This window comes from Chionomys nivalis, chromosome 21, assembly GCF_950005125.1.
Source record: "Chionomys nivalis chromosome 21, mChiNiv1.1, whole genome shotgun sequence".
Lineage (NCBI taxonomy): Eukaryota > Metazoa > Chordata > Mammalia > Rodentia > Cricetidae > Chionomys > Chionomys nivalis.
Genome location: NC_080106.1, coordinates 40,933,764 through 40,960,526, shown reverse-complemented (window position 1 = coordinate 40,960,526; position 26,763 = coordinate 40,933,764). Strand labels below are relative to the sequence as shown.

The window sequence follows — 26,763 nt, the reverse complement described above, 5'->3', positions numbered from 1 at the left end:
AAGCTGGTCTTGAACTTGCTGTGTAGCTGATCTTCTGATCCTGCGGCTACACCTCCTCAGCACCGGAATACAGGCATGCTCCACCACACCCTGTATATGGTACTGAGTATCAAACCCAGGCCTTGGTGCACTTTCCCACGTGAGCTATACCCTCAGTCATGAAAAATATTTTTTGAAGACCCAGAGGCTAATAAGCTTGATCACTTGACATGGAATCCTAAGACCCAGACTGTGGAAGGAGAGAACCCACTCCAAAAGAAAGCTGACACTGACATCCACAAATAATTGCAAAGTTTCTCTCCCCAGGAATATTTCCTCCTGCTGGTGGAGATACACACCTTTAATTCAGCACCCGGGGAGTAGAAGCAAGAGAATCTCTCTGAATTTGACTGGTCTACACATCTTGTTCCAGGCCAACCAGAGCTATACAGTGAGACCCTGTCTCGGTAAATAAATACACACATTTCTTGAACATCAGGTCTTAATGCTGGACACTGGGAACATGGCAGTTAATAAGAGAAATGAATGTCTGGCCTTTGGGAAAAGGCCTTTAGAAGCAATTGCTGGTTATTCTAGCTACACAGAAGGCTGAGGCAGGAAGTTCTTGCAGTCGAGACTGTCCTGAACTCCATAACAAGATAATAGATGTCGTTTAAAATAATAACCCACAGATATTAAATAAGAGTGTTAGCCTGGCGATGGTGGCGCACGCCTTTAATCCCAGCACTCGGGAGGCAGAGGCAGGCGGATCTCTGTGAGTTCGAGACCAGCCTGGTCTATAAGAGTTAGTTCCAGGACAGGCTCCAAAACCACAGAGAAACCCTGTCTCGAAAAACCAAAAAAAAAAAAAAAAGAGTGTTGTGGGAGGTCCTGGAGGTCCTTCCACTCCTTCAGCCAATAGCCGCTGAGATACCAGCCCATTGGGGCGTGGTCTCTCTCTTTAAAAAAGCGGCCACTTCCCTCCTAGCTCTCTCTTTTGCTTCCAGCTCCTCTTTGGGCGACTACACTCCTTCCCGATTGCGCAGAGGGCTGTTGTCTGGGACGGTGATCTGTAAGTTTTTTCCCCTTTAAATAAATACCACCCTATTAATCATAATTCCAAACTGGTGTGGGATTGTTTGTGACTTACACCTTCATAAGAGTAATATGGAAGTAATAATATAGTAGAGATGGCTCAGTGCTTAAAAACACTTTGTTGGGAGCTGGAGAGATGGCTCATAGGTTAAGAGCACTGACTACTGGGCTGGAGAGATGGCTCAGAGGTTAAGAGCATTGCCTGCTCTTCCAAATGTCCTGAGTTCAATTCTTAGCAACAACATGGTGGCTCACAATCATTTGTAATGGGGTCTGGTGCCCTCTTCTGGCCTGCAGGGATACACACAGACAGAATATTGTATACATAATAAATAAATAAATATTTTTTAAAAAAAGAGCACTGACTACTCTTCCAGAGGTCCTGAGTTCAATTCCCAGCAACCACATGGTGGCTCACAGCCATCCGTAATGAGATCTGGTGCCCTCTTCTGGCATGCAAGCATACATGGAAGGAATGTTGTATACATAATAAATAAATAAATCTTAAAAACAAAAACTTTGTTGCTCTTGCAAAGGACTCACATGGCGCATACAAATGTCTGTAATTGCAGTCCCAGGGGAAATGGTGCTACTATTTTCTGGTCTCGGTGGGTGCTGCACACACATCGTGTACAGGCATACACATGGACAAGACACACATGCACATAAATAAAAACAGAGTTTATCATTACCCTTGGCTACATAGTGAGTTCAAGACTACATACAGAGATCCTGACTCAAAAATAAATAAATAAATAAATAAATAAATAAATAAATAAATAAATAAAATAAAAAGAAAAGTGGGTCAGGCTACCAAACCTGAGAACATGAGCATGAGTTTGGTCCCTGGGACCCACATGGTAGAAGAAGAGAAATGACTTACAGAAGTTATTCTCTGATCTCCACATGTACCACATGTTCATTCAGGACAGGTACCCACCACACATACACATGCGCGCGCACACACACACACACGCGTACACACACACACACATACACACACACACATTGAAATTTAAAAAGGAAGGAAGGGGCCGCCATAGAGGAACTGTGGAGAGAGCGTCTAGGGGACTGCAAGGATGAAGGCCTGGACATAATATAGAACTTAGGTGTCTCAGCATAAATGAAGAAATGAATGATTCTTACGACCCGACAGCTCTGCCCCACTCAAGGCCTGCTCGCAGAGTTGGGGTAGCATAGTAAATGGGACTTTGAGAGGAGCCAAAAGCTCTTTAATTTAAAAATTATATATATACATGCACACACAAATATATATATTTTTTAAATATTTATTTATTTATTATGTATACTTTATTCTGTCTGTATGTATGTCTGCAGGCCAGAAGAGGGCACCAGACCTCATTACAGATGGTTGTGAGCCACCATGTGGTTGGCGGGAATTGAACTCAGGACCTTTGGAAGAGCAGGCAATGCTCTTAACCACTGAGCCTTCTCTCCAGCCCCAATATATATATATTTTAATCCCAGCAATCAGTAGGCAGAATCAGGTGGATCTCTGAGTTCCAGGCTAGGCCACACTGATCTATAGAGTTTCAGGACAGCCAGGGCTACACAGAGAAACCCTGTCTCAAAAAAAAAAAAAAAAGAAAAGAAAAAGAAAAAAAAAAGAAAAGAAAAGAAATGAGGGAATAAGGCTGGAGAGATGGCTCAGGAGCTAAGAGCACTGGCTGCTCTTTCAGAGGTCCTGAGTTCAATTCCTAGCAACCACATGGTATGTATGTGGTTGGTACAGAACAATCTTTGTATACGGTAAATATGTATAATCCTCATTGGTCAAAAAAGAGCTGACTGACTTATAACTAGGCAGAAAGGGACTGGGTGAGAAAGGCAGACTAGGAGGACACTGGGAGTCTCCAGAGTTGGGAGCCAGACACAGAGGAAGCTGGACTTTTAGAAAATGAGGCGACAAGCCGGGACTTAGTAGTCTACACCTTTAATCCCAGCACCTGGGAGGCAGAGATGGGTGATTCTCTGTGAGTTTGAGGCCAGTCTGGTCTACCAAGTGAGTTCTAGTACAGCCAGGACTGTTACACAGAGAAACCCTGTCTTGAAAACCAAACCAAACCAAACAAAACAAAACAAAAGCAAAAACTAAACAAAACAAACAAAAACGAAATAAAATGAGATAACAAGCCATGGACCACATGGTAGAACTTAGATAAAAAAAAAATATAGGTTAATTTAAATTGTAAGAGCTAGTTAGTAACAAGCCTAAGCTAATGATTAAGCATGAATACTTACATGAAAAGTCTGCCTACAACATGGCTCACAACCATCTAGAATAGGAACTGATGCCCTCTTCTGGCATGTAAGTGTATTCGCAGAGCACTCAGACATAAAATATAAATAATTTTAAAATTTTTTAAAAATTTATTATAAAAATAAATCTTTAGAAATTGAAAAGGAGGGCCAGGTGGTGATGGCACACACTTTAGTCCTAGCACTTGAGAGGCGGAGGCAAGGGAATCTCTGACTTTGAGGCTAGCCTACTCTACAGAACAAGTTCCAGCACAGCCAGGGGTACACAGAGAAATCCTGTTAAAAAACAAAAACCAAAACAAAACACAAACGAAAAGGAGGAAAAGTCGTTACATTGTAACCATCATCTCACACAGTGTTTCACAGGCTGAGGTCAAGTAGGTTGGCTAGCAATACAGGTGAGGAGAGTTGTTTTGTTTTGAAACAAGGTCTCCTGTAGCCTATGCTGTCCTTGAACTTCTGTCTCCACTTCCCGGGTGCTGAGGTTGTAGATGCAAGCTAGCATGCCTTGCTTCAGTGGATCTTTTGAAGGAGAAAAAAGGTGACATTCCAGTGGATAAAGACTGTAATAAACAAGTTTAAGAACCAGAATTCCAGGGTTGGAGAGATGGCTCAGTGGTTGAGAGCACATACTGCTCTCCCTGAGGACCTGGATTCAGTTCCCGGCAACCACATCAGGTGGCTCACAGCCTGTAACCCAGGCTCTGGGGTATTTAGTACATCTGACCTCTGTGGGCACTTGTATTCATGTGCAACTACCCACACACATACACATGATTAAGACAGATCTTTAAGAATAAAATACTTCTTGCAGGGCACGGTGGCGTGCAACTTTGATCTCAGCACTTGAGAGGAAGAGAGTAGACAGGCAGATTCAAGGCCAGCCTGGTCTACATAGGAACACCCTACTCAATAGATAAAAATAAATAAAGTCTTAAAAACAAAACAAAATAAAACAAGAACCAAATTCTAGTCCTCAACACCTACCCAAATGCTAGATGGGCATGAGGGCTCCCCAGCAATCCCAGTGCTGGGATGGGGTGGAGATAAGGGACCCCCAGGGCAGACTGACTAGCGAGACCAGCCCATGTTAGCAAGCTCTGAGGTCATCTAGAGAACCTGCATCAGTAAATAAAGAGAGGACTGGAGAAAGACAGCAGGTATTAACCTCCAGCCTCCACACACATGTGCACACACGTGTGTACTCACACACACATACATGCACACCACATACATACATGTGCAAAAACAACAAAAACAAGTACATCATAACCCTCTCTATGGTCTCTCAGAGATAAAAACCTGGCTTCAAAATCCCAAACTTGCCTTTTGTGACCTTGGCAAATGACCTTCCCAAAGTACCCCTGTCTCCTAGTAGAGTCTGTTTGGTGATGCAGGTTTTAGCATTTTAGGGTGGTACCTGGCACTTGGTGTATGCTCAGCAAGCAGTAAGTGCAGGGCAGAAGAGATGCTCAGCTCTTAAGTGTGTTTTCTCATGAGCCTAGTTCCCTGAGTTCCAGCCACAGGACCCATGTAGTGAGTGGAAAGAACTCCTCCTACAAACTGTGACACATGCTCACCTACATACATACATTCACACACACACACACACACACACACAGAGAGAGAGAGAGAGAGAGGTAGATAGATAGATAGATAGATAGATAGATAGATAGATAGATAGATAGATAGATAGATACAGGTTGGAGAAAAAGCTCAGCAGTTAGAGCACTTGTTCTTGCAGAGGACCCATATTTGATTCCCAGTACCTACATGGCAGTTCACAGCTATCTGAAATTCCAGTTACAGGGGATCTAATGCCTTCTTCTGGCCTCTATGATCCCTGGCTACTGGTAGTACACAGACATACATGCAGGCAAAATGTCCTTACACATGAATTTCAAAATTAGTAATACAAATTTTTTTTTTTTTTTTTTTTGGTTTTTCGAGACAGGGTTTCTCTGTGGCTTTGGAGCCTGTCCTGGAACTAGCTCTGTAGACCAGGCTGGTCTCGAACTCACAGAGATCCGCCTGCCTCTGCCTCCCGAGTGCTGGGATTAAAGGCGTGCGCCACCATCGCCCGGCTAGTAATACAAATTTTTAATTAAAAATAAAAATGTTAAAGCAATAAGTCAGAATAAGAGTTATTGATAGACATGGCACACAGCAGAGAATGCCCCAGAGGATCCTACCACTTCCATGTGCAAAGGGCATTCAGACAGAGCAGGGTCAAAGAACACTGCCCTGGGGAGCCACAGTGACCAGAAAGCCAGGCTAGATTTTCTCTCTTGTAATGGCAGGTTTGGGGTGAATTGGTCTCCCGGTTCACAAGCTAAGCAGCTTTAATGGACCTAGCAAAAGTAATACCCCGATTTTTTAGTCATGGAGCCAAGGTCTCCAGACCTTTGTAATGAAGCATAGGTGATAAGCCTTAAAGAATCTTTAAATACCACAGAAAAAAGTCCTCAGAATGGACCTCATCTGCAAGCTCCCCATAAACGTCCCAGAGTGAAGAAAAGGGACCAACCAGAGCCACAGAAATTTAGATCCTCTCTGTATTCGGGAGGCAGAGGCAGGGGAATCTTTGTGAGTTCGAGGTCAGCCTGGTCTGTATAACAAGTTCCAGGCTACACAGTGAGATGCTATCTCAACACAGTTTTTTAAAATTAGATAAAAATAAAGAAAGAAGAGAAATGTAGAGCCTTGGAGTCATGTTAGACAAACGCCACCTCCCACTCCCCTACTCCAACTGCAGAGCAGTTCTGCTTCTCCCGGCAGGGTGCTGTGCTCCTCGTGTTTAGTATCCTAACTGCACACAGGCGACTCTGGAGCTGAGGGATGGCGGGATATTTGCTTAGCGGTGGAACCGATGCGAGTGAGTGGACCCAGGCATTTCAGTGGCCGCATTCGAGAGAGCAGGAATTCCTTGCATGTCCTGAACTGAGTGGATGAGCAGCGGTAATATAGGGGTTGGGGGCGGAGGCTTGCGTCAGAGACAAAGTCCCGCGTGGCGTTGAGCCAATGGGATTCGGCGCCGGTTCGAAGGACCGGGACACACCCCATTCAGGGCCCGCCCACTTCCATCCTTCTGCGAGGAGCGGGTGCCTTGGACCGGCTTAGCCGCTGTAGTACTTCCTCTGGCTTTGCCGCAACACCCTGTCGTACTCAAGGCTCACACTCCTGATCTACCCTGGGAGCAGGAGGGAAAGTGAGGAAGACGTCGAGAAGCCCAGGCTTTGAGACTCTGAAAGCAAATTAGCTTTCCAATCAGGCTGTTCCAGCCTCCTGGGATGTCTTTCCTACCGAGTCTCATTTTCCCCCCTGCCCTTACTGATTGCTCACCTCTCCGTGGTCTTGATCTTGGAAATGATGCATTAAGGGAGCCTACAATTGGACAAGAGCCTGGGCTCACAACTGATTCAGTCCAAATTCTGGAGCACAATCAGGGACTGACCTCCAAGGAGGCTCAGAAGGACCAGCTTCTAGGTAGTCCTAGGCGTTGAGCCTTGATCTTTTTCCCTATGAGGTTAGTTTATAAACTCAGAAGGACAAGCCAAATCTCAGAGGACAGTTTCAGCCTCAAACTCCCTACCTGCCTGAGGATTTGTTTCAGCTTTCCCTCACTCCAAAAACCCTCAATATCCCACTCTGTGCACTGGACTCACGCCTCCTGCGCCTGCGCAGCCTACCGATCAGCATCTTCGAAGACTGACTGCAAGGAGCTAAAAATCGCTCCCGCCCACCCACAAGCTGGGCTGGACTTAAGGATCGCGGGCGGGTGTGTGTATGTGTGTGTGTGGTGGGAGTATTGTAGTGGAGGGGGTGGAATGAAAAGTGGGAAGGCTGTCTAGGTGCCTGTCCAATTAGGGCAGTAGGAAGAGTCCTAGTGGCCAGACAGGTGAATGGAGGACTCAGATTTGCAAGCCTAGGAAGGGCTCTGGGGTGGTGAGGTGGGAGGCTGACGAACAAACATGTTTACAGCTGCTGAAGCGCTGGTAACCCCGAGGGGCTCGAACCCTGGGGCAATAACTTTACTTGCCGCACCTTCACCCCCAGACTGTCCAATTTGGGCAACCCCGCTGCCTCCGACTCCGGTGGGGCCAGATGCAGCCCAGGCCATCCACGAGGGGGCGCGCTAGGATGCAGCCCCTCCAGTAGCCTCCGGGATACACGGGCAACGCCTGAGGGGCGGGGTCCGCGCTGCCAGGACGCGCGGCCACGGCACTCCTAGCCCAGAGCATCCTCTAGCAGTACGAAGGGTCGCCAGGGCCGACCCGGGCGCAAGTTCTCCTGCGTTCTGCTCGGCCCCGCCCCAGGGCACCGACCCCATCCCCTCCTTGGAGCCCGGGCTGCAGCGTACCTGCAGCCTCCGGCGGCGGATCAGGCCCGAATCGTCCATGGCGGCGGCGACTTCGGTCCGGGGGAGGGAGGAGGGAGGTGGCGGCAGCAGGAGGAGGGAGGAGGGAGGAAGAGAGAAGCCTCGGGGACCGCGGCGGCGGCCGGTGAGGGAGGGGGGGCGGAGGGCGGAGCGAAGCGGGGCGGGCCCGGCGCCGTCACTGCGTCTGGGAGCTGGAGCCCGGTTTCGGCCACCGCTGCCCGCGCTGGTGGTGGTGGGGCGAGCAGGGTTGGGTGGGTGGAGCCTCCAGATGTCCCTAAGGGAGGCATGCTGGCGAGAGACCCTATCAAGACATTCTCTTGCACAGACCCTCCAACCCAAGAAAGATCCCCAAGGGAGCTATTCTCAACAGACGAATTCCCGGTGCGACTAGCGGCCCCCCACAGGTGACACATTCCCACAAGGATGTGATCTGCCATGAAGAGCTATCCCTTCACTCTGAAAATCACTCCTATTAGAGATAGTGTTTGAGAGGTGACGCTTCATCTCAATTTCCCCCTTCCTGAAGAGGCATTTCTTCAAAGATCCCATTGGTGGTATATTTGGGGACCCTGGAGCGAATATCCCCCCCACACACACACAATGGGACCACTCGAAGGCATATTCTCTTCTCTGTGTGAAATTGTCTCCACCCCAGGACATCCTCAGATCTCCACAGATGCATTCTTCCAGAGTCACGTGTTCAGTCAAGAGGCTGGTTCTCATGGGAGTTTCCCCCCTCAGAAAAATGTGTATATACACTCAACTCAGACCGCCTTCCTTTGCCTGACACAGGACAGAGCCCCTTAAGTCCTGCAGCCCCTCCAGAGTCTTTGCCTCATGGTCAGGATTAAGGAGTTAGGCCAGGTCAGGATATATTTATAAGAGCGATTAGCTGGTAGCTGGGGAGGGGGAAGATGGAGTGATCCTTACTCCGCTCCAGTTGACTATGCTTCCCAGCGTTGGAGAGGACATCACCTGAACCCTAGACAGAGCGGGAAGGGCTTTCCTAGGGTGGCATCCCGTAGCTGACCCAAGGTCTTGGAGGGGAGGTCCTCTGAACTAGAGTGACCTCCGCCGGACAACGGAGGGGAGACGAGGGCTGGGTCAGTGTGTTCTTGGTGGTTGGCCCTCGTTTCTGCACCTTTGCCCGTGTTATTGTTGCCTGCGTCTTTCTGTCTCAGTTTGTCAGCGTAACCACCTCAATGAGTCTGTTGCTTATATTTGTCTATCCACGACTTGTAATTTTTCTCTTGTTCCCGGTCTAGAAAGCTGTCCCTGGTGCTGGCTTCGTGCTCCTGTCCACGGTGCTGAAATATGAGCTCCGTGAAGGCGATGAGGGCATGCGTGTGCACAGGATCTTGAGGGAGGCAAACCCCACAAACACGATAGAAATGACTCCCAACCACGTTGGTCCATCCCAGACAAAAGCTGTTTCTTGTAACAGTTGGTTCCTGGGACCTCTGTGATGTCACTGTTGCCCATAGAAAGATAGAGAAGTAGAAGTTCCAGTCTAGCCTGGGCTACATAGGGATATCCTTCCCTAGGGAGGCATTAATTCACTAATTTCCTTACTCAACATCCACTGAGCATGTTCGGTGAGAAAGTACAAAATTTGGCAATATGGGAGTTCAGCAATGAAAAGAGACCAAACTACATCCCTGCCTTTGGGCTCACAACTGTTCATAACTCCTATTCCAGGGGATCTGATATCTTCGTTTGGCCTCTGTAGGTACCAGGCACAAGCATGATGCACATACACATGCAGTCAAAAAAAATACCTATATGCATGAAATAATCTACACTAAAAGAAGAGTGATTGGTGCTCTGGCAGAGAAACAGAGCTTGGCTCCCAGACCCACACTGGGTAGTTGACAACAGCATGTACCCTCAGCTCTAGGGGATCAGAGACATCTGACCTCCCCAGGCAGCTTCAGTAAAGTGCACACATACCCCGAACCCAATGCACACTAAAATAATTAAATAATTACCTTTATTAAATAATTAAAGTAAGTCTTTAAAATGCCTGCCCCACTGTGAGATAGGAGGAAGACACATTTCTCTTTTTTTATATTTATTTATTTATTATGTATACAGTATTCTTCCTATGTGTATGCCTGAAGCCCAGAAGAGGCCACCAGACCTCACTACAGATGGTTGTGAGCCACCATGTGGTTGCTGGGAATTGAACTCAGGACCTTTGGAAGAGCAGGCAATGCTCTTAACCGCTGAGCCATCTCTCCAGCCCCAGGAAGACACATTTCTGATGGTGCTGTACATATTCTATAAGGATGGATGGATATCTCTAAAAGCATGCATATGACATATGAGTAAAAGCAGAAACAGCGCTCTGCACACACACACTGTTGTGTACACACATATTCTACAAATACATTCACAAACACTGCATATCCTTACACATACACACTCTTCTAACACAGACACGAACAAGTATTCACACATAATGTGTACCTACTCCTCAAATAGAGACCCACCTAGTCTCCAAAAGTGTGCATAATGGATTGGGGAGATTACTCAGTGGTTTAGAGAACATAACACCCATGCAGAGGACCCAAGTTCAGTTCCCAGCACCCATGTCAGGCAGCTCACTGCTGCCTGTAACTCTAGCTCCAGGAGACTATGATCTCACAGGGCAACTGCACTCATATCCACAGAGACAGACAGACAGACAGACACACACACACCTGATTTAAAGTAGTAAAATATAAAAAAGAAAACTACACACACATAACTAGCAAAGAGAATCACACACAACATATGTAAATATTTGCAAATATCCGATAGACACACATAATGTGCATAAACAAGCACACACACACTCACTCAGGCTGGCGAGATGGCTCAGCAGCTAAGAACACTGATTGCTCTTCCAGAGGTCTGGAGTTCATCTCCCAGCAACAACATGGTGGATCACAATCATCTATGGTGGGATTTGATGCCTTCTTCTTGTATAAAGGCATACATGCAGATAAAACACTCATGTACATAAAATAAATCTTTTTAAAAAGATAACTTTTAAAAACTCACACTGCAATCATACAAGCATATATTTAGGAAAAACAGACATACAGACAATTATCAAATGCAAGCACACTCAAAAAAAAAAAAAGAATTACAAACCCAACACGCACAACTCCAAAACCCAAGGATGCTCTATGGTGCACAGTTCCCACCTAACACACAGATACACACTCCTCCCAGCAGCTCCCAGTTCCCACCTAACACACAGATACACACTCCTCCCAGCAGCTCCCACCTAACACAGATACACACTCCTCCCAGCAGCTCAGTTCCCACCTAACACAGATACACACTCCTCTCAGCAGCTCCCACCTAACACAGATACACACTCCTCCCAGCAGCTCAGTTCCCACCTAACACAGATACACACTCCTCCCAGCAGCTCAGTTCCCACCTAACACAGATACACACTTCTCCCAGCAGCTCGCACACAGGTGCATGAGAGCCAAGCACACCCCCTTCTCCAGCGCTGTTTCCCCCACCTGGTTCTTCATCTTGAGTCAAGTCAATTCTGTGAAGACAGATTGTCATATCTTGTATAAGTGCACCCCAGAAATCAGTACCGAGTTGCTTTGTGTGTTTGTTTTTGAGGCAGGAATTCTGCCATGGCTGTCCTAGAACTCGTTCTGTAGACCAATCCTCCTGCCTCTGCCTCCCCAGTGTTGGGATTAAAGGTGGGCCACCCTGCCCAGCTTTTCAGAGTGTGTGTTTAATAAACATCTATTGGGCAGGTGTGGTGGTGCACACCTTTAACCCTAACACTTGGGAGGCAGAGGTGGGCAGATTTCTGTGAACTTAAGGTCTACAGAGCAAGTTCCAGAATAGCCAAAGTTACACAGAACCTTGTCTCAAAAAAGCAAAATAAATAAACAAATATCTTGAATTAATGGACAGAATGCTAAAGGACACACATTGCAATAACTGGAGAAAGGTACAGCAGCCTGTACCAGCCAGCACGCACATGAAATCACAAACTCAAGAGACATCCTCTCACAACAAAGAGACAGAGACAGGATTACCTACACACTACACACACATACACTCAGAGTCAGACAGACAGACAGACAGGATCTTAAATCCCGAGTTTAACACAGGGCAAGCTTGTAGATATAAATGCACCAGTCCCAAGAGCACGTGTTTTGTGGCTGTGGGGGTGGGACTTTGGAAAGCCCCGCCCCTGAACCAAACCGCACCCCTTACAGTTGCCACTGTTCGCCGGCCTTGTTCAGTGGTTCTGAGGTGTCTCAACAGTCCCTATACGCCAGCCAGCTAAAGGTGAGTGCCAGGGAGTGGGTAGGGAGGTGGGAATCTTGTCTCCCATACTCTTGCCTTCCTCTGTCCAGAAGCTTGTAGTGCCTAGTGGCAGAACCCCAGCCCCGCCAGAGTCGGGCTGATACTAAAGGTTCAGCCCAGGGTGGAAGCTCCTAAGCCGATTGTGGATCCAGAGAAGGTGACCGTGAGAGTAGTGAGGAGGGCAGGGCTGGAGAGAGAGAGGAAGTCTTGAATGGAAGAGGGGCTTGGAAGAACTGGGGTGATCCTGCTCCTCTGAAGGAAGTTAGTAGCAGAGGGCAAAGAGGATGAGAGATTGCTTGCATGTGTGGTTTAAGCTGGGGGTGGTACATGGGTCAGAAAGAATGAGTGGAAGGAATGTGTCTGCTGGGAGCGGCTCCTCCGTGAAACTCCCCTAGGGTTCTGAGAGCCTGGCCTTTGCCTGACTCCTCTAGTATTGCCCATTCTCTGTGCTTCCTGGCACCCATTTCTGGTGTCCGCTCACCAGCGCCGAGCTGAACCTCCAGGACAGTGACACCTCACCCCTCCATACCAGCTGACTTGTCTCAGTGGACATGGCCCACAAAGGCCACCTTCAACCCAGCAGCCTGGACTGGGCCCTGCGACTGATGCTGGCATGGATCTTCTTGGTGGCCTGTGGAGGGAGCCACCCACTGCAAGTTATGTTCTGGGGACACCCTGGGCTGCCAGCCAGTGTGGGCACAAACCAGCTGCACCTAGCAGGTGAGCATCTTATGTAAGCCCTAACCCAGAGAAACCCCACTCTGAGCTTCCTTGTAAGAGGGGTTTAGGGTAGCGATGAGGGTGGGCAGCCAGGGTTAGTGATGAAGAACACTGGTTAACACTCCAGTCTCTGGGTATCGGGCTGCTTAGTTCAATTTCAAATCCACACCTCGGTGCTGTGACCTTGAGCCAGTCAGTTGACCTGGGTAGAGAGTTAGGCACTGTGATGCCCACCTGTAATCCCAGCCCACAGAAGGTGGATGTAGGAGGATTAGGATTTCAAGGCCAGCTACATAGGGAGTTGGAAGGCCAGGCTGAACCACATGAAACTCTATCTCAAAATAAATGCATAGGGCTGACGAGAGGGCTCAGTGGGTAGAAATGACTGCCACCAAGCTCAACAACCTGTTAGGTCCCTGGAACCCATCCGGTGAAGAGAGAATCAATGCCTGCAACTTGCCCTGACCTCCACACACAACAAATACAATTCTAGAAATTAGTATCAATAATGCTGAAGATATAGCTCAATGATAGCATGTATGCCTAACATGGGAGTGTCCTAGATCCGCCTCGAGGGAGACGACTGTTTTCAGAATTTGTCTCAGAAGGACTACCTTTCTCATTCTCCACAACGCCTACTGACATCCCAGAAGCAGCCCTGAGTGTGATGGTGTTCAAAAGACAAAGGTCTTCTCATGACCCTGTTAGACCACAGAGAGCTTAAGCATGGGATGACCAAAATCAAACACTTGTTTTTCAATAAATGTAACAACATTTTCATGGAGAAATGGAAGACAAACTGCCTCAAATAAGTAGCAGACCACAGATTGGCTGTGGAATCCAAAGGAAAGGTTTAGAGGACCAGGTCTAAAGTGGGGGTTAAAAGAGAGAGAGAAGGAATTGCTTAAGGCAAGGATTTTCTGCACTGCACCAACCCCCAGTAAATAAGAACATGGATAAATCATAGAACTAACATACATGTGTTGTGGAAATGAAGCACATACACACTATGCTACAGATATAACCTGATTATGAGCGACACGCGGTTCTAACTGCTTGAAGCCACATTTCTCAGAACCTGGTGCCTTTCACACGCTAGGCAAGCTTTATGCCACCAGACCATAGCCTAGTCCCATTTATTCTTCTTCTCACCCAGGATCTAAGTTGCCTAGACTGCTCTTAAACTTGAGATTCCCTCTGCTTCAGTCTCCAAGTGTCTGGGATTGTAGATCCATGCCATTTCGTTCAACTCAAGAGAAATCTTAAGGTTCTTCTCTTTGGGGTGGCTGATAAAATTCCTGTTGTCAGGGCACCCTCAGTCCTCGGCCCCACAGTCTTACCCGAGGATCCAAGATCCTGGTTCACAGACATCATCAGTTCCAGAACCTTGCTGTACCTCAGAGATAGACGGGCCAGAGGCATCAAGCCCAGGGGTCCCTCTAGAGAGCTGCGGTGTGCCAAGCCCAGAGTGAGTACTGCACCCACTAGCCTGTCCCTCTGTTCTTCGCCCTATTTGCCCGCACCTGGGCTCAAACTTAATTTCCCCTGAGGATTGTGCCCTGCCTGTTCTCTCCCACGTCCAGATGTGAATTCTTCTTGGGACGCCTTCAACGTACCCTCCGCAATCGCTTCCATCCGCTGCTGCTTGGAGGACACCGAGAGCAGCCTCTCTGCCCAGAGCTCTGCCAGATTTGGTAAGGGAGGCGGGGACAGGGGCGTGCCCAACAGTATGATCAAGGCGGAGGGCCTTAGCCCCTACAGAGTCAGGGTCGGTCTAGAGACCTAGTGTGTACCGGAGGTAGAAAGGGTAGATCTAGGTAGATGCCAAGGTAAAAGAATGACCTAGCATTTAAGACAGCATGAAGCCGTGGCTCTGGAGTACCAGGAAGTGTCAAAAGATTCAAGTTTTTGACCCTTAGAGGAGCTAAAAGAGGAATGCAAGGAGCGGCTCACAAACAGGTTCTCTGGGCTGGAGAGATGAGATGGCTCAGCCGTTAAGAGCGCTTACTGCTTTTTCAGAGGACCCAGGTTCAGGTCCCAATACCTATGTCAGGCTCACAGTTGCTTGTAATTCCAGCTCCAGGGTATCTGACGTCCTCTTTGGAACCCCCCCTGGCACCGGCACTAGCGTGTACACACATAATATTTAAAAGTAATTTTAAGTTGGGTGATGGTGGCACATGCCTTTAGCTCCAGCACTCACGAAGCAGAGGCAGGAGGATTTCTGAGTTCCAGGCCAGCCTGGTCTTCAGAGTTAGTTCCAGGGCAGCCAGGGCTACACTGAGAAACCCTATATTAAGTTAAATACTTTTTTTAAAAAATATTTATTATGTATACAATATTCTGTCTGTATGTAGGCCAGAAGAGGGCACCAGAACTCATTACAGATGGTTGTGAGCCACCATGTGGTTGCCAGGAATTGAACTCAGGACCTCTGGAAGAGCAGGCAATGCTCTTAACCACTGAACCATCTCTCCAGCCCAGTTAAATACTTTTTAAAAGGGAATGGATACTGTGATGGTACTGGTGGCCTCTAATACCAGTGCTTGGGAAAGAGGGTCAGGAATTCAAGGTCATCCTGAGACGACAATTGCTTCTAGATCAGCTTCAGGCCCTGTCTATGAATAAATAAGCCTGGGGTATGGACCCTGCAAAGGCTGGGTTGGTCTTTTGAAGGAATGGAGCCTGAGAGGTGAGGCCGTTGGTCAGAGAGCAGGGCAAACCAATTGGCTCCAAAACCCTAACCCATCTTCTCTTCTCACATACCCAGGCTCACTACCTGCAAGGCAGATTTTACCTGTGGCCCGACTTGGCTGCAGCCCTCTGGGAAGAGGGGCTGTGAGGCCAGTTGCCGCACCTATGGGCAGGTGAGGACCAGAGTGAAGGGAGGGATGGGATTCAGACTGTGGTCTGGAGTGCTGACGTGCTCCAACACCTGAGGTCTTTTAACTAATTAGGTACTTGATAGGGACTTTTTTTTAAAAAAATATTTTACTTATTTATTATGTATACAGTGTTCTGTCTGTGTGTATGCCTGCCGGCCAGAAGAGGGCACCAGACTCCATTACAGATGGTTGTGAGCCACCATGTGGTTGCTGGGAATTGAACTCAGGACCTTTGGAAGAGCAGGCAATGCTCTTAACCACTGAGCCATCTCTCCAGCCCTTGATAGGGACTTTCTACATAGCTCTTGTTATCCTGAAACTCACGACTTAGACCAGGCTGACAAGATGCACCTGCCTGTTGCTCCAGTACTCTCAATCCCTTTAAAAGTGTGGGCTAGCACAGCCGGATAATCTTTAAAGACTTAACTTTTTTTTTTTTTTTGATTTTTCGAGACAGGGTTTCTCCGTAGCTTTTGGTTCCTGTCCTGGAACTAGCTCTTGTAGACCAGGCTGGCCTCGAACTCACAGAGATCCGCCTGCCTCTGCCTCCCGAGTGCTGGGATTAAAGGCGTGCGCCACCACCGTCCGGCTTTAAAGACTTAACTTTTATTCTGTGTATGAGTGTTTTGCCTGCATGCATGTGTATACCTATGTGCCAGGAGGACGTCCTCACACAGTGCGGAGTCCCTAGAATTGGAATTATGGTTGTAAACTACCACGTAGGTGCTGGAAAACTAACCTGGGATCTCTGCAAGAGCAGCCAATTCTCTTACTGGCTGAGCCATCTCTCTAAAGTGCTTCGCCCTAGCTTACCCACCTTACATACCTAGCCCATAGGTTCATGCTCCACTCTTCCACCGTCCCAGCCTCCGCGTGGGACGTGTGCACAGTGCCCAGGAGCCCACTGACTCCAGACTCTCCTTCCACGTTAGTCTTTGCTCTGGGTTCTCAGCAGGCCCAAGAAACCTGTGACCCCTCCCCTGGTTCTGGCCCTGCCAGAGACTGACCAGTCCCTCAGAGGAAGACCATTGCCCAGATCACACCCTGGACCAGAAGACCTGTCCCAGCAACGCAGGTTCCACCTTCTTTAACCCTGACCCCACCTTTTCTCCTAGACCTTCGCCAATGCTGAAGACCTGTGTCGCACAGTTCTGGGCCACATACTACAGGTGGCAGCTCCTGGTTCACGCCACTGTCTCAATGTCTCCACCCCCTCTCCACGGGCCCGCCGCTCTCGCACCTGGATCTTGAATGCTGCAGGCAGTGGCAGTGGTAGCGGCAGCGGTGACAGCCCTGAGTAGGAGCCACCTAGAGTCACACCCCTCCCTCTCCCCCCAAACCACGCCCTGGGGTTGCCTAGACAGACTTTTTCTACCCATTAGCCTAGAAATGGCTCACCGCTCACTTATTTTGCTCTCTTTCCCAGAATAAAGTTACTGCCTAGACCACGTTATACGATGTGATTGCTACTTGGAGAAGTAGTTGGGAAGAACTGCAAAAAGAAAAAAGAAAGAAAAAAGATAATCTCATAGGGGAGGAGGAAGGGGGGGAGGAGAGGAAAGAGAGAGAGACCAGGAAAATGGCCCAGCAGGCCAACTGATGACCTACATTCTATCCCCAGAACTCACACAGTAGTAAAAGAACCAATTCTTGCCAGGCAGTGGTGGCGCACGCCTTTAATCCCAGCACTTGGGAGGCAGAGGTAGGCAGAATTCTGTGAGTTCGAGGCCAGCCTGGTCTGCAAGAGCTAGTTCCAGGACAGGCACCAAAAGCTACAGAGAAACCCTGTCTCAAAACAAAAAAACAAAAACAACAACAAAAAGAACCAATTCTTGCAAGCTGTCCTCTGACCTCCACATCTGTGGGGGCACTCATGTGCCTTTCCCCCAAATAAATAAACAATTTCTGCTTCAAGTCAGGGTTTCACGTAGCCTTGCCTGACCTGGACTTAGTCGGAGGTGTGCCTACCTCTGACTCCCAAATGCTGGGATTAAAGGCGTGCGCCACCACAACAGCAAGAAAGGTAATAGAGAACTCAGAGACAGCCTGCCAGTAACAGCACCGGCTCTCCTGCAGAGGACCTCATTCCCAATACCCACAAGGTGGCTCAAAACTGTCTCTAACTCCAGCTGCAGGTGATTTGGTGCCCTCTTCTGACTTCATTGAGTATTGCACGGATGTGGTGCAGAGACATATCTACATGCAACTCTCTCTCTCTCTCTCTCTCTCTCTCTCTCTCTCTCTCTCTCTCTCTCTCTCTCTCTCTCTCTCTCTCTCTCACACACACACACACACACACAGATATGTATATTTCCCCCACCCCACCCCCTGGAGAGATCTGGCTGTCCTGGATCTTGCTCTGTAGACCAGGCTGGCCTCGAACTCACAGAGATTCACCTGTCTCTGTCTCCCGAGTGCTGGGATTAAAGGCACGCGTTGCCACTGCCTAGCAACACCTTTATTTCCATCACTCAGGAGAAAATAGAAAGGCAGACTTCTGTGAGTTTAAGGCCAGCCTAGTTTACAAATTGAGTTCCAGGACAGTCTGGGCTACATAGAGAAATCCTGTCTTGAAAAACAAGACAAAAATTTAAAATGGGGCCAAGCACGGTAGCACACACCTGTACTCCCAAGCACTCCAGAGGCAGAAGCTGATGAATGACTGTTGAGTTCAAGGACAGCCTTATTGCTGGGTGGTGGCGCACACCTTTAATCCCAACACTTGGGAGGCAGGGGCAGGTGGATCTCAGTGAGCTCAAGGCCAGCCTGGTCTACAGAGTGAGTTCCAGCAAACTAGGGCTAGACAGTGACACTTTGCTTTTAAAAAATCATCAAACTGTACCAATCTATAAACACCTATTCTGTTTAAAGAGTCAGCTGCCAACCCTTAGCCACAAAGCACAGCGTTTACTTTGTGAAGAGCTTTCATTCCTAGGGGTAGGTACACACATTTACTCCTAGAGGCTGCTGGCTGCCTCCAGGCCTCGCTCCTGGAAGTATCTGTGGGGGAGCTGCGGGCGGCAGGTCTGAGGTCCCTGGCTGAAGTAGGATGTGATCTTTCCTGGTTGCTCAGGATCTTCCTCAGCGGCCGAGTCCTCCCTGTGGGGAAAAGGAATGACACTGGCCACTTCCCAAGGAGCAGAACAAACATGGCCTCCCTCCCTCTCCTGCCCCCCCAGCACACTCAGGACACGAACCACGTGACACTTTCTGCCTCCTTTTCCAGGATGGCCTGGGCTGTGCTCCAGCTGAACCGGACAAACTGGGGGAAGCCAAACACCGGGTCCACGTGTTTCCTCAACCAGGCTTTCGTCTTGGGATCTAGGGAGAAAGAAGCAATGGTGACTGCACCTGAGTGGCAGGTGACAGTCATGTGCCACCTTCATCCTCAGCTTTTTTACTTTGTTGTTAAGACAGAATTTCACTCTGTAGACCACTGGCTGGTCACCCGCCTGCCTCTGTCTCCAGAATGCTGGGATTAAGGGCGTATGTCTTTGGCTTTTTTGAGTACCAAGACACCCCTCTATCTTAAGTTCCTTTCTGTCCCATGCAGGTGTGGGCTGTCTACAAACTCCATTCTGCGTCTTATCAGTGCTTAAGAAGTTTTGGGAGTATTTCTGAGACAACTCTCTAAAACACAAGGGTAACAGTCATCAAATTGCAAATTGCATTGCTTTTTTTTTTTTGGTTGGGACAAGGTCTTGCTATGCTGCCCAGGTTAGCCCCAAATTTGTGATTCTCCTGCTCCTGTTTCAAGGATAAGAAAGTACTACTGTGGGGCTGGAGAGATGGCTCAGCGGTTAAGAGCACTGCCTGCTCTTCCAAAGGTCCTGAGTTCAATTCCCAGCAACCACATGGTGGCTCACAACCATCTGTAATGAGGTCTGGTGCCCTCTTCTGGCCTGCAGGCATACATGGAAGGAATGTTATATACATAATAAATAAATAAATCTTAAAAAAAAAAAAAAAAAGAAAGTACTACTGTGTCTAGCTTAACCTTTCCTTTCTTAAAATTTTGTTGTGGGGTGGAACTCAAGGCCTTGTCCACGATGAGCACATATTCCGCCACTGAGGTATAAACCAGCCTCAAGTTGCCGAATCCTCGCAGCAGCCCACGTCTGCGCTCGTGTTTGGGGAGCGGGTGTGCAAGTATTCCTGTCCATAGTGGAGGAGACTGGAGTCTCATAATGGAAAGAGTATGAAATGAGTCCGTGCTCAACTCCTTCCATTTGCTTTTGTTTGCTTGCTTTGGTTCTTCAAGACAGGGTTTCTCTATGTAGCCCAGGATGACTGCAAACTCACACAGATCCACCTGCCTCTGCCTCCTGAGTGCTGGGATCAAAGGTGTGTACCACCGCCCAATTTTCTTTTATTTATTTATTTTTTTAATCTTTCTGGTTTTTCTTTTTTTTTTTTTTTTTTTAAATTTATTTATTATGTATACAATATTCTGTCTACATGTATGCCTGCAGGCCAGAAGAGGGCACCAGACCCCATTACAGATGGTTGTGAGCCACCATGTGGTTGCTGGGAATTGAACTCAGGACCTTTGGAAGAGCAGGCAATGCTCTTAACCGCTGAGCCATCTCTCCAGCCCCATCTTTCTGGTTTTTCAGACAGGGTTTCTCTTTGTAGTCCTGGCTGTTCTGGAACTCACTCTATAGACCAGGGTGACCTCAAACTCACAGAGATCAGCCTGTCTCTGCTTCCTGAGTGCTGATATAAAAGGCTTGTGCCACCACCGCCAGGCTTAATGTTTATTTTAAAGTGTATGTATGTGTGTCTCTGTGTATATGAATGCATGTGCCCTTGGAGGCCATTGGCTTCCCTAGAGCTGAAGTTACAGTTATGAGTTGCCCATTGTGGGTACTGGGAACTGAATTCTCATCCTCAGCAAGAGCAGCCAAGTACTCTTAGCTACTGAACCATCTCTCCAGACCTCATTTTGATTTTTTGAAAATATTTCCTTTTATTTTACATATGTGCACCATGTGTTTTGCAGGCATCAGACATGCACATGGCACACAGATATCTATGCTGGCAAACCACCCATACATATAAAACAGAATTTTGTTTTGCCTTTTGAGACAGGGTCTTTATATAGCCCTAGCTGTTGTGAAGCTTACTATGTAGACCAGGATGGCCTCAAACTCAGAGATCCTCCTGCCTCTGCCTCCAGAGTATTATAAAAGAGTTTTTAAAACGTAATGAAAAGAGACCCTCAGCTCACCATTGGGATACCCTGAGCCATAGTCAGAGTCCAGATCCTGCAAACTCTCCACAAACTGCCAGTTCTTCACGGCCTGGTCTCGAGCCACCTGCAGGCAAGACAGGAAGTAGTTTAGTGTCTCCTTCCTCACGGGAGTCGTGCCTGTCCCTACACAGGGGAGATGCTGGGAATGGGCCTTGGCCAGCAGGATGCTAACCTTGGCAAAGATGCTGGCAGCACTGACCACAGGGAACAGGGAGTCTGCCTTGGCCTTGACTGTCACCTCTATCCCTGGAAAGCGTTGTTGCAGTCGAGCCTGGTATGTCTCTGGCATTCCCACGGTGTCCACAAATACCTGCCACAGTGACAGAAACGCAGTCATCTAGCCGATAGCAGGAAAGACAACTGTAAACCATGTAGTCTCCTGCTCTGTGAGGACCAAACCCACTTCCTAGCACTAAGCTGCCAGCCCAGCGTTGTTCATCGTATGGTGTACGGGTGTTCTGTCTGCATGTGCGTCTGTGCGTGGGTTCGCCTGGTGCCTGCAGAGGCCAGAAGAGGGTGTCAGATCCCTCGGAGCTGTAGTTACAGTTTTAGTCACTGAGAGCTAAAGAACTGAACTGAGAACTGTAAGAGCAACAAGTTCTCTCAACTGTTGAGCCATCTTTCCAGCCCCACAATTTTTTTTCTTTTTCAAGGGAGGGTTTCGCTGTAGCTTTGGAGCCTGTCCTGGAACTCACTCTGTAGACTAGGTTGACTTTGAACTCATAGAGATCTGCCTGCCTCTGGCTCCCAAATGTTGGGATTAAAGGTGTGCGCCACCACCACCCGGCCAGCCACACAATTTTTTAAAAAAATTATTTATCAGGGTTAAGGACAGCTCAATCATAGGACTGCGTCTCACTACATGAGCAGCTCTTTCCGCCCCACCCACAGCACTGTCTAAAACACTGGTCTCAATCTTCCTTTAACACAGTTCCGGGGGCTGCAGAGATGGCTCAGAGGTTGAGAGCATTGCCTGCTCTTCCAAAGGTCCTGAGTTCAATTCCCAGCAACCACATGGTGGCTCACAACCATCTGTAATGGGGTCTGGTGCCCTCTTCTGGCCTGCAGGCATATTACACAGACAGAACATTGTATACAAAATAAACAAATATTTAAAAAAAAAAAACAAAAAACAAAAACACAGTTCCTCATGTGGGGACCCCAACCATAAAGTTATTTTGTTGCTACTTTCTAACTGTACTTTTGCTGTTATGAATTGTAATGTAAATGTCTGATACGTAGGACATCTGATAAACGACCCCTCAAAGGGATTGCAACCCACAGGTTGAGAACCACTGACTTAAAACAAGATATACTTTCCCTAAGCATGCGACAGGCTTGAGCACTTAGTGCGCACCGTTACTCTAGAGGCTGAGGACAAGGCTGCAAATACCCTACATTAGAATCCTTGCGTTTGGGCTGGGGATATGGCTCAGTAGGTAGAGTGTTTGCCTAAAACGCTCAAAGCCTCCGTTCCATCCCCAGAACCACATTCCTAGCTTTGGTGGCATAGGCCTGTCCTCCCAGCACTTGGAAGACGGAGGTAGAGATCAGAAGCTGAAGGGATAACTGCATATAGAGTTGGAGGACATGCTGAGCTACATATCCCTCAAAAACAAAAAGGGGTTAGAAAGATGGCTCAGTAGTCAAGAGCACTTGCTATTCTCAGGGGACCTGGCTTCAGTTCCAACAGCCACATGGTGGCTCAAAACTATTTGTAACTCTAATTGCAGGAGATCTGATACCTTCTTCTGACATCCAATGGGGACCAAACATGCATGTGACATGCATACATACATACATACATACATGCAAACAGCCATACACATAATCTTTTAAGTTCATTAAATTAAAAAAAAAACAAAACACCTACATTTCACTGAGACTGTCTGCTTTGCAAAAAGCAGGGCAGAGGGGGCCATCTAAAAGTGGGCTCACTGAGAAAACTGGATGAGATGGATTCTCAGGTATAGGGTGGACCCTGACACAGGACAGAAGCTGGTACAAGTGGAACTGTGGATTCACTCTGGACCATTGGGGACTTAGGATAGGGAGGTTGGGGCATATATTTAGGGCAGGAATAATCAAAATAAAATCTGGTTCTAATGCTGAATTTGCCAACTAAACTTTTCCTGAAGGAAATCTTATTCACTTTTTGTAGTATGTGTGTGCACACACACATGCCAGCCTGTGGAAGTCAGAAGACATTGAAGAAGTCAGTTCTCCCTCATGAGGATTGAACTCAGATTGCCAGGGGTTCTTATGCACTGAACCACCCTGATGCTGGAGGGTAGGCCCAGGTGCTTGAGCATGCTCGGCACAGCGCTACTGCTCACCTGCAATGCTGACCCTCATTTCCCTTCCATCCATCGTGTGTATGCATGTACAACGGTGCATGTGTACCTCAGCGTGCCAGGTGATGGGTGCGTGAACATTCAGGAGAAAGCTGGAAGTCACAGTCAGCACTTTTCCTCAATTCTTCAAAAGCCCTGTATAGCCAGGCTACAGGGTGGTGGTGTGCCCCTTTAGTCCCAGCCCTTGGAGAGGCAGAGGCAGGTAAATCTCTGTGAGTTCAAGGCCAGCCAGGCCCTTTCTCAGAAGCAAAAACTAAACCAACAACAACAACAAAAATAAACAAAAAGAAGAAAACCCATCTGTGTGAGTTCGAGACCAGCCTGGTCTACAAGAGCTAGTTCCAGGACAGGCTCCAAAGCTACAGAAACCCTGTCTCGAGAAAACAAAAAACCAGGCTGGAGAGATGGCTCAGTGGTTAAGAGGACCCAGTTGAATTCCCAGCACCCACATGGCAGCTCATAACTGTCTGAAAATCCAGTTCCAGGGGATCTGACATCTTCACACCAATGCACATAAAATAAAGTTAAATAAACCATAAAAAAAATAAAAAACCAACAAACACGAATTCTGAAAAAACAAACAAACAAACAAACAAACAAAAAAAGAACCTGGGAATTAAAGATAGAACTACTAAGCCAGGTTGTATCCAACTGATTTTTAAAAATTACTTTTTTTCTTATTTTAATAGGACTAGAGAAATGGCTCAGAAGTTAAGAACACTTCTCTAGATGACCCAGGCTCAGCTGCCAGCGCTCAGATAGTGGCTCACAACTGTTTCTAATTCCAGGGGATCCCACATCTTCTTCTGACCTCTGTGGGCATCAGGCCCTTATGTAGTATACAGACATACATGCAGGCAAAACACCCATATATGAATAAATATTTAAAATAAATTTTTCGACATTTATTATGTTGGAGGGAATGAACTCCCACTGCATCGAGATCACAGAATAACGCTGGGAATCAGCTCTTCTACCATACGGAAAATCAAACTCAGGTCAGGCTGGGACGCAAGCCTCCCTACTAAGCCATCTCAACAGCCCCTAATTCCTTTCTGTTTAAATAACTAATATGTACTTTAATTTCTTTTTTAAAATGTTATATGTTGGGGCTGGAGAGATGGCTCAGTGTGGTTAGGAGCACTGACTGCTCTCCTGGAGGACCTGGGTTCAATTCCCAGCACCCACATGGTGGCTCCCAACTGTCTGTAACTCCAGTTCCAGGGGAGCCAATGCACATAAAGTAAAAAAGTTCATGTGTATGGGTGTGTTGCTTGAGGAGGCCAGACGAGGGCATAGGCTGCCTGGAACTGGAGTTAGAATGTTTGTATCGTAGCCACCCTGTGCTTGCTGGGACTCCAACCCAGGTCCTCTGGAAGAGCCCCAGAAACTTTTCTCTCTCTCTCTCTCTCTTTTTTTTTTTGAGACAGGGCTTCTCTGTGTAGCCTTGGATATCTTGGAACTCAGTCTGTAGACCAAGCTGGTCTCAAACTCACAGACATCCACTTGACTCTGCCTCTCGAGTGCTGGGACTAAAGGTGCACAGCAGCACTCCAACTGTTTACTATAGCCTGGCTCTAGGGTGACTTTTGAAGAACTGAGGAAAATCCCTGACTGTGACCTCTGGCTTCCACCTGAATGAACGTGTACATTTTTATTTATTTGTTTGTTTGCCTATTTATTATATACTTATTTATTTTGAGGCAAGGTCTCTCACTAGACCTGGAGCTCCCCAATTCACCTAGACTGGCTAGCCAGCAAGACCCCAACATCTTCCTTCATCCTGGCATCGGGTGACAGGTTTGTGTCACCATGCCTGGCTTTACACTGGGGGCTATGGAGCCAAAGGAAGGTTTTAGACAGGGTCTCACTATGGATGGCTGTCCTGGAACTCAGAGATCGGCCTGCCTCTGCCTCCTGAGTGCCACCATGACTTTTCACACTCACGCCTCTGCAACAGGCATGTACCAACTCAAGCCAAGGAGGGTCTCCATGTATGCCCTGAAGTCACAATTCTCCTCCGCTATGTCCAGCCTTATGATTTAAAACAAACAACAAACAAACAAAAAACAAAACAGGGTTCCAGGTGGTACAAGCTGACACCAACTCACTCTGGAGCTAAGGGTGGCTGGTCTTAAAATCTTGATACTCCTACCTCCACTTCCTCAGTGCTACAACTCTGATTTTAAGCGATGCTGGGATGGAAGCTGGGACTTCATGCACGCTAGGCAAACAGTCTAGCAACTACATCCCCGGCTTCAATTTTTTTTTTTTTTTTTTTTTTTTTTTTTTTGGTTTTTCGAGACAGGGTTTCTCTGTGGTTTTGGAGCCTGTCCTGGAACTAGCTCTTGTAGACCAGGCTGGTCTCGAACTCACAGAGATCCTCCTGCCTCTGCCTCCCAAGTGCTGGGATTAAAGGCGTGCGCCACCATCGCCCGGCTCGGCTTCAATTTTTTTAAAGCCCCTTTCACCAGAAGGTCACCAAAGGGCTGTGACCCAACAGCTCACCTGGGTGACATTCACACCCTGATCCAGCGCATACTGTATCAGCCCGGCAGCTGTATCATGGGACAGGGAGTTGAGGTTGTACTTGACCCTGTGGTAAGGGACAGAGCTTAGCCGACACCATCCCAGATGCAGAACCCAGCCAACCTGTGTTGGTTGCTCTTCCCCTACCCACGCAGGGGCCCCTTACCGCCCAAGCATGCTGGTAGAGATCAGGTTTGGAGACAGAATGTCCAAAGCCCATCCCACAAAGTCTCCATCCTCCTCCATTTTCGCAAAGAGCCTCTCCCGCTCGTTCTCTGTCAAGGTCTTTGAATCTGAGAAGTTAAAGGAAAAAAAAGGGGGGGGGGGAGCGGCTCGCTGGGTCTTTCAGTTCCTGCTTCCCCCCTCCATCTCACCTGCGCCCCTGCACATACCCCGGAACCCCAAATGCAGACATTCAGCACAGGCTCACCTGCCACTTTGAGGCCTTCAAGATCTGTCAGGCGGGACAGCGGGCAGTAACAGATGGCGTAGACCATGGGGCCTTGGGAGGAAAGTCAGATTTCTGAGAGCGGGGTACCAACCAGTGAACACCTAAAAGCCGCCTGCCTTGTTCCATCACCACCACGACCCAAGGACATCCCACTATCACTCCTGGGTCTCAAGGCCGTGCTCGATCCCCACTCCCACGTCCCTGCAATCCACACCCCTTTCACAACGCGCCTCCCGGCCTGCGGCCCTGGGGGCGCACCAAGCACCGGGCCCCGGCCCGCTTCATCCACGCCCAGGACGCACGGCTCCTTGCGGCACACGGCGGGTACAGGAGAGCTCAGGCGACAGCGGCCCGTATTGTCTCTTTCCAGCTCGCTGAGATCCATGCCGCCTCAGCCACAGCCAAAAGCTGCAGAAAACAATATTGCAGGCGCAGGTCCCAGCGCGCGTTTTCCGCAAGTCCAGCTGCCGCTCTCGATTCCGACCAATCGACGTGCAGGACCCGCC

At 48.2% G+C, this 26,763-nt stretch overlaps 3 protein-coding genes across 6 annotated transcripts in view; 1 reads left to right on the top strand and 2 right to left on the bottom strand.

The window, feature by feature from the left end:
• Mast1 (microtubule associated serine/threonine kinase 1) overlaps positions 1 to 7,790 on the bottom strand; it is a 36,407-nt gene extending 28,617 nt beyond the window's left edge. The window contains exon 1 of one of the 2 annotated variants that reach the window (XM_057753205.1): positions 7,715 to 7,790. In XM_057753205.1, coding sequence (XP_057609188.1) covers positions 7,715 to 7,753 — 39 coding nt within the window. In that variant the 5' untranslated portion in view covers positions 7,754 to 7,790. The remainder of the gene's footprint in view (positions 1 to 7,714) is intronic. The other variant, XM_057753207.1, reaches the window with a different exon arrangement.
• Positions 7,791 to 12,417: 4,627 nt separating this feature from the next.
• Positions 12,418 to 16,970, top strand: Rtbdn (retbindin). Its single transcript, XM_057754204.1, has 5 exons — positions 12,418 to 12,784; positions 14,093 to 14,252; positions 14,368 to 14,478; positions 15,555 to 15,651; positions 16,785 to 16,970. The coding sequence occupies exons 1-5, from the start codon at positions 12,616 to 12,618 to the stop codon at positions 16,968 to 16,970; spliced, it is 723 nt and encodes a 240-aa protein (XP_057610187.1). The 5' UTR covers positions 12,418 to 12,615.
• A 1,296-nt stretch (positions 16,971 to 18,266) lies between these two features.
• Positions 18,267 to 26,697, bottom strand: Rnaseh2a (ribonuclease H2 subunit A). Of its 3 annotated transcripts, none has more exons than XM_057754047.1 (8): positions 26,560 to 26,697; positions 26,237 to 26,308; positions 25,973 to 26,099; positions 25,786 to 25,873; positions 21,096 to 21,233; positions 20,900 to 20,987; positions 18,867 to 18,990; positions 18,275 to 18,768 (listed from the first exon to the last, which is right to left on the bottom strand). In XM_057754047.1, the coding sequence occupies exons 2-8, from the start codon at positions 26,301 to 26,303 to the stop codon at positions 18,627 to 18,629; spliced, it is 774 nt and encodes a 257-aa protein (XP_057610030.1). In that variant the 5' UTR covers positions 26,304 to 26,308; positions 26,560 to 26,697; the 3' UTR covers positions 18,275 to 18,626. The 3 variants fall into 3 exon arrangements, with proteins under 3 accessions (XP_057610031.1, XP_057610030.1, XP_057610029.1); XM_057754046.1 differs by having other exon boundaries at positions 18,276 to 18,768; positions 26,516 to 26,695; XM_057754048.1 differs by lacking the exon at positions 21,096 to 21,233 and having other exon boundaries at positions 18,267 to 18,768; positions 26,516 to 26,695.
• Positions 26,698 to 26,763: the final 66 nt, after the last annotated feature.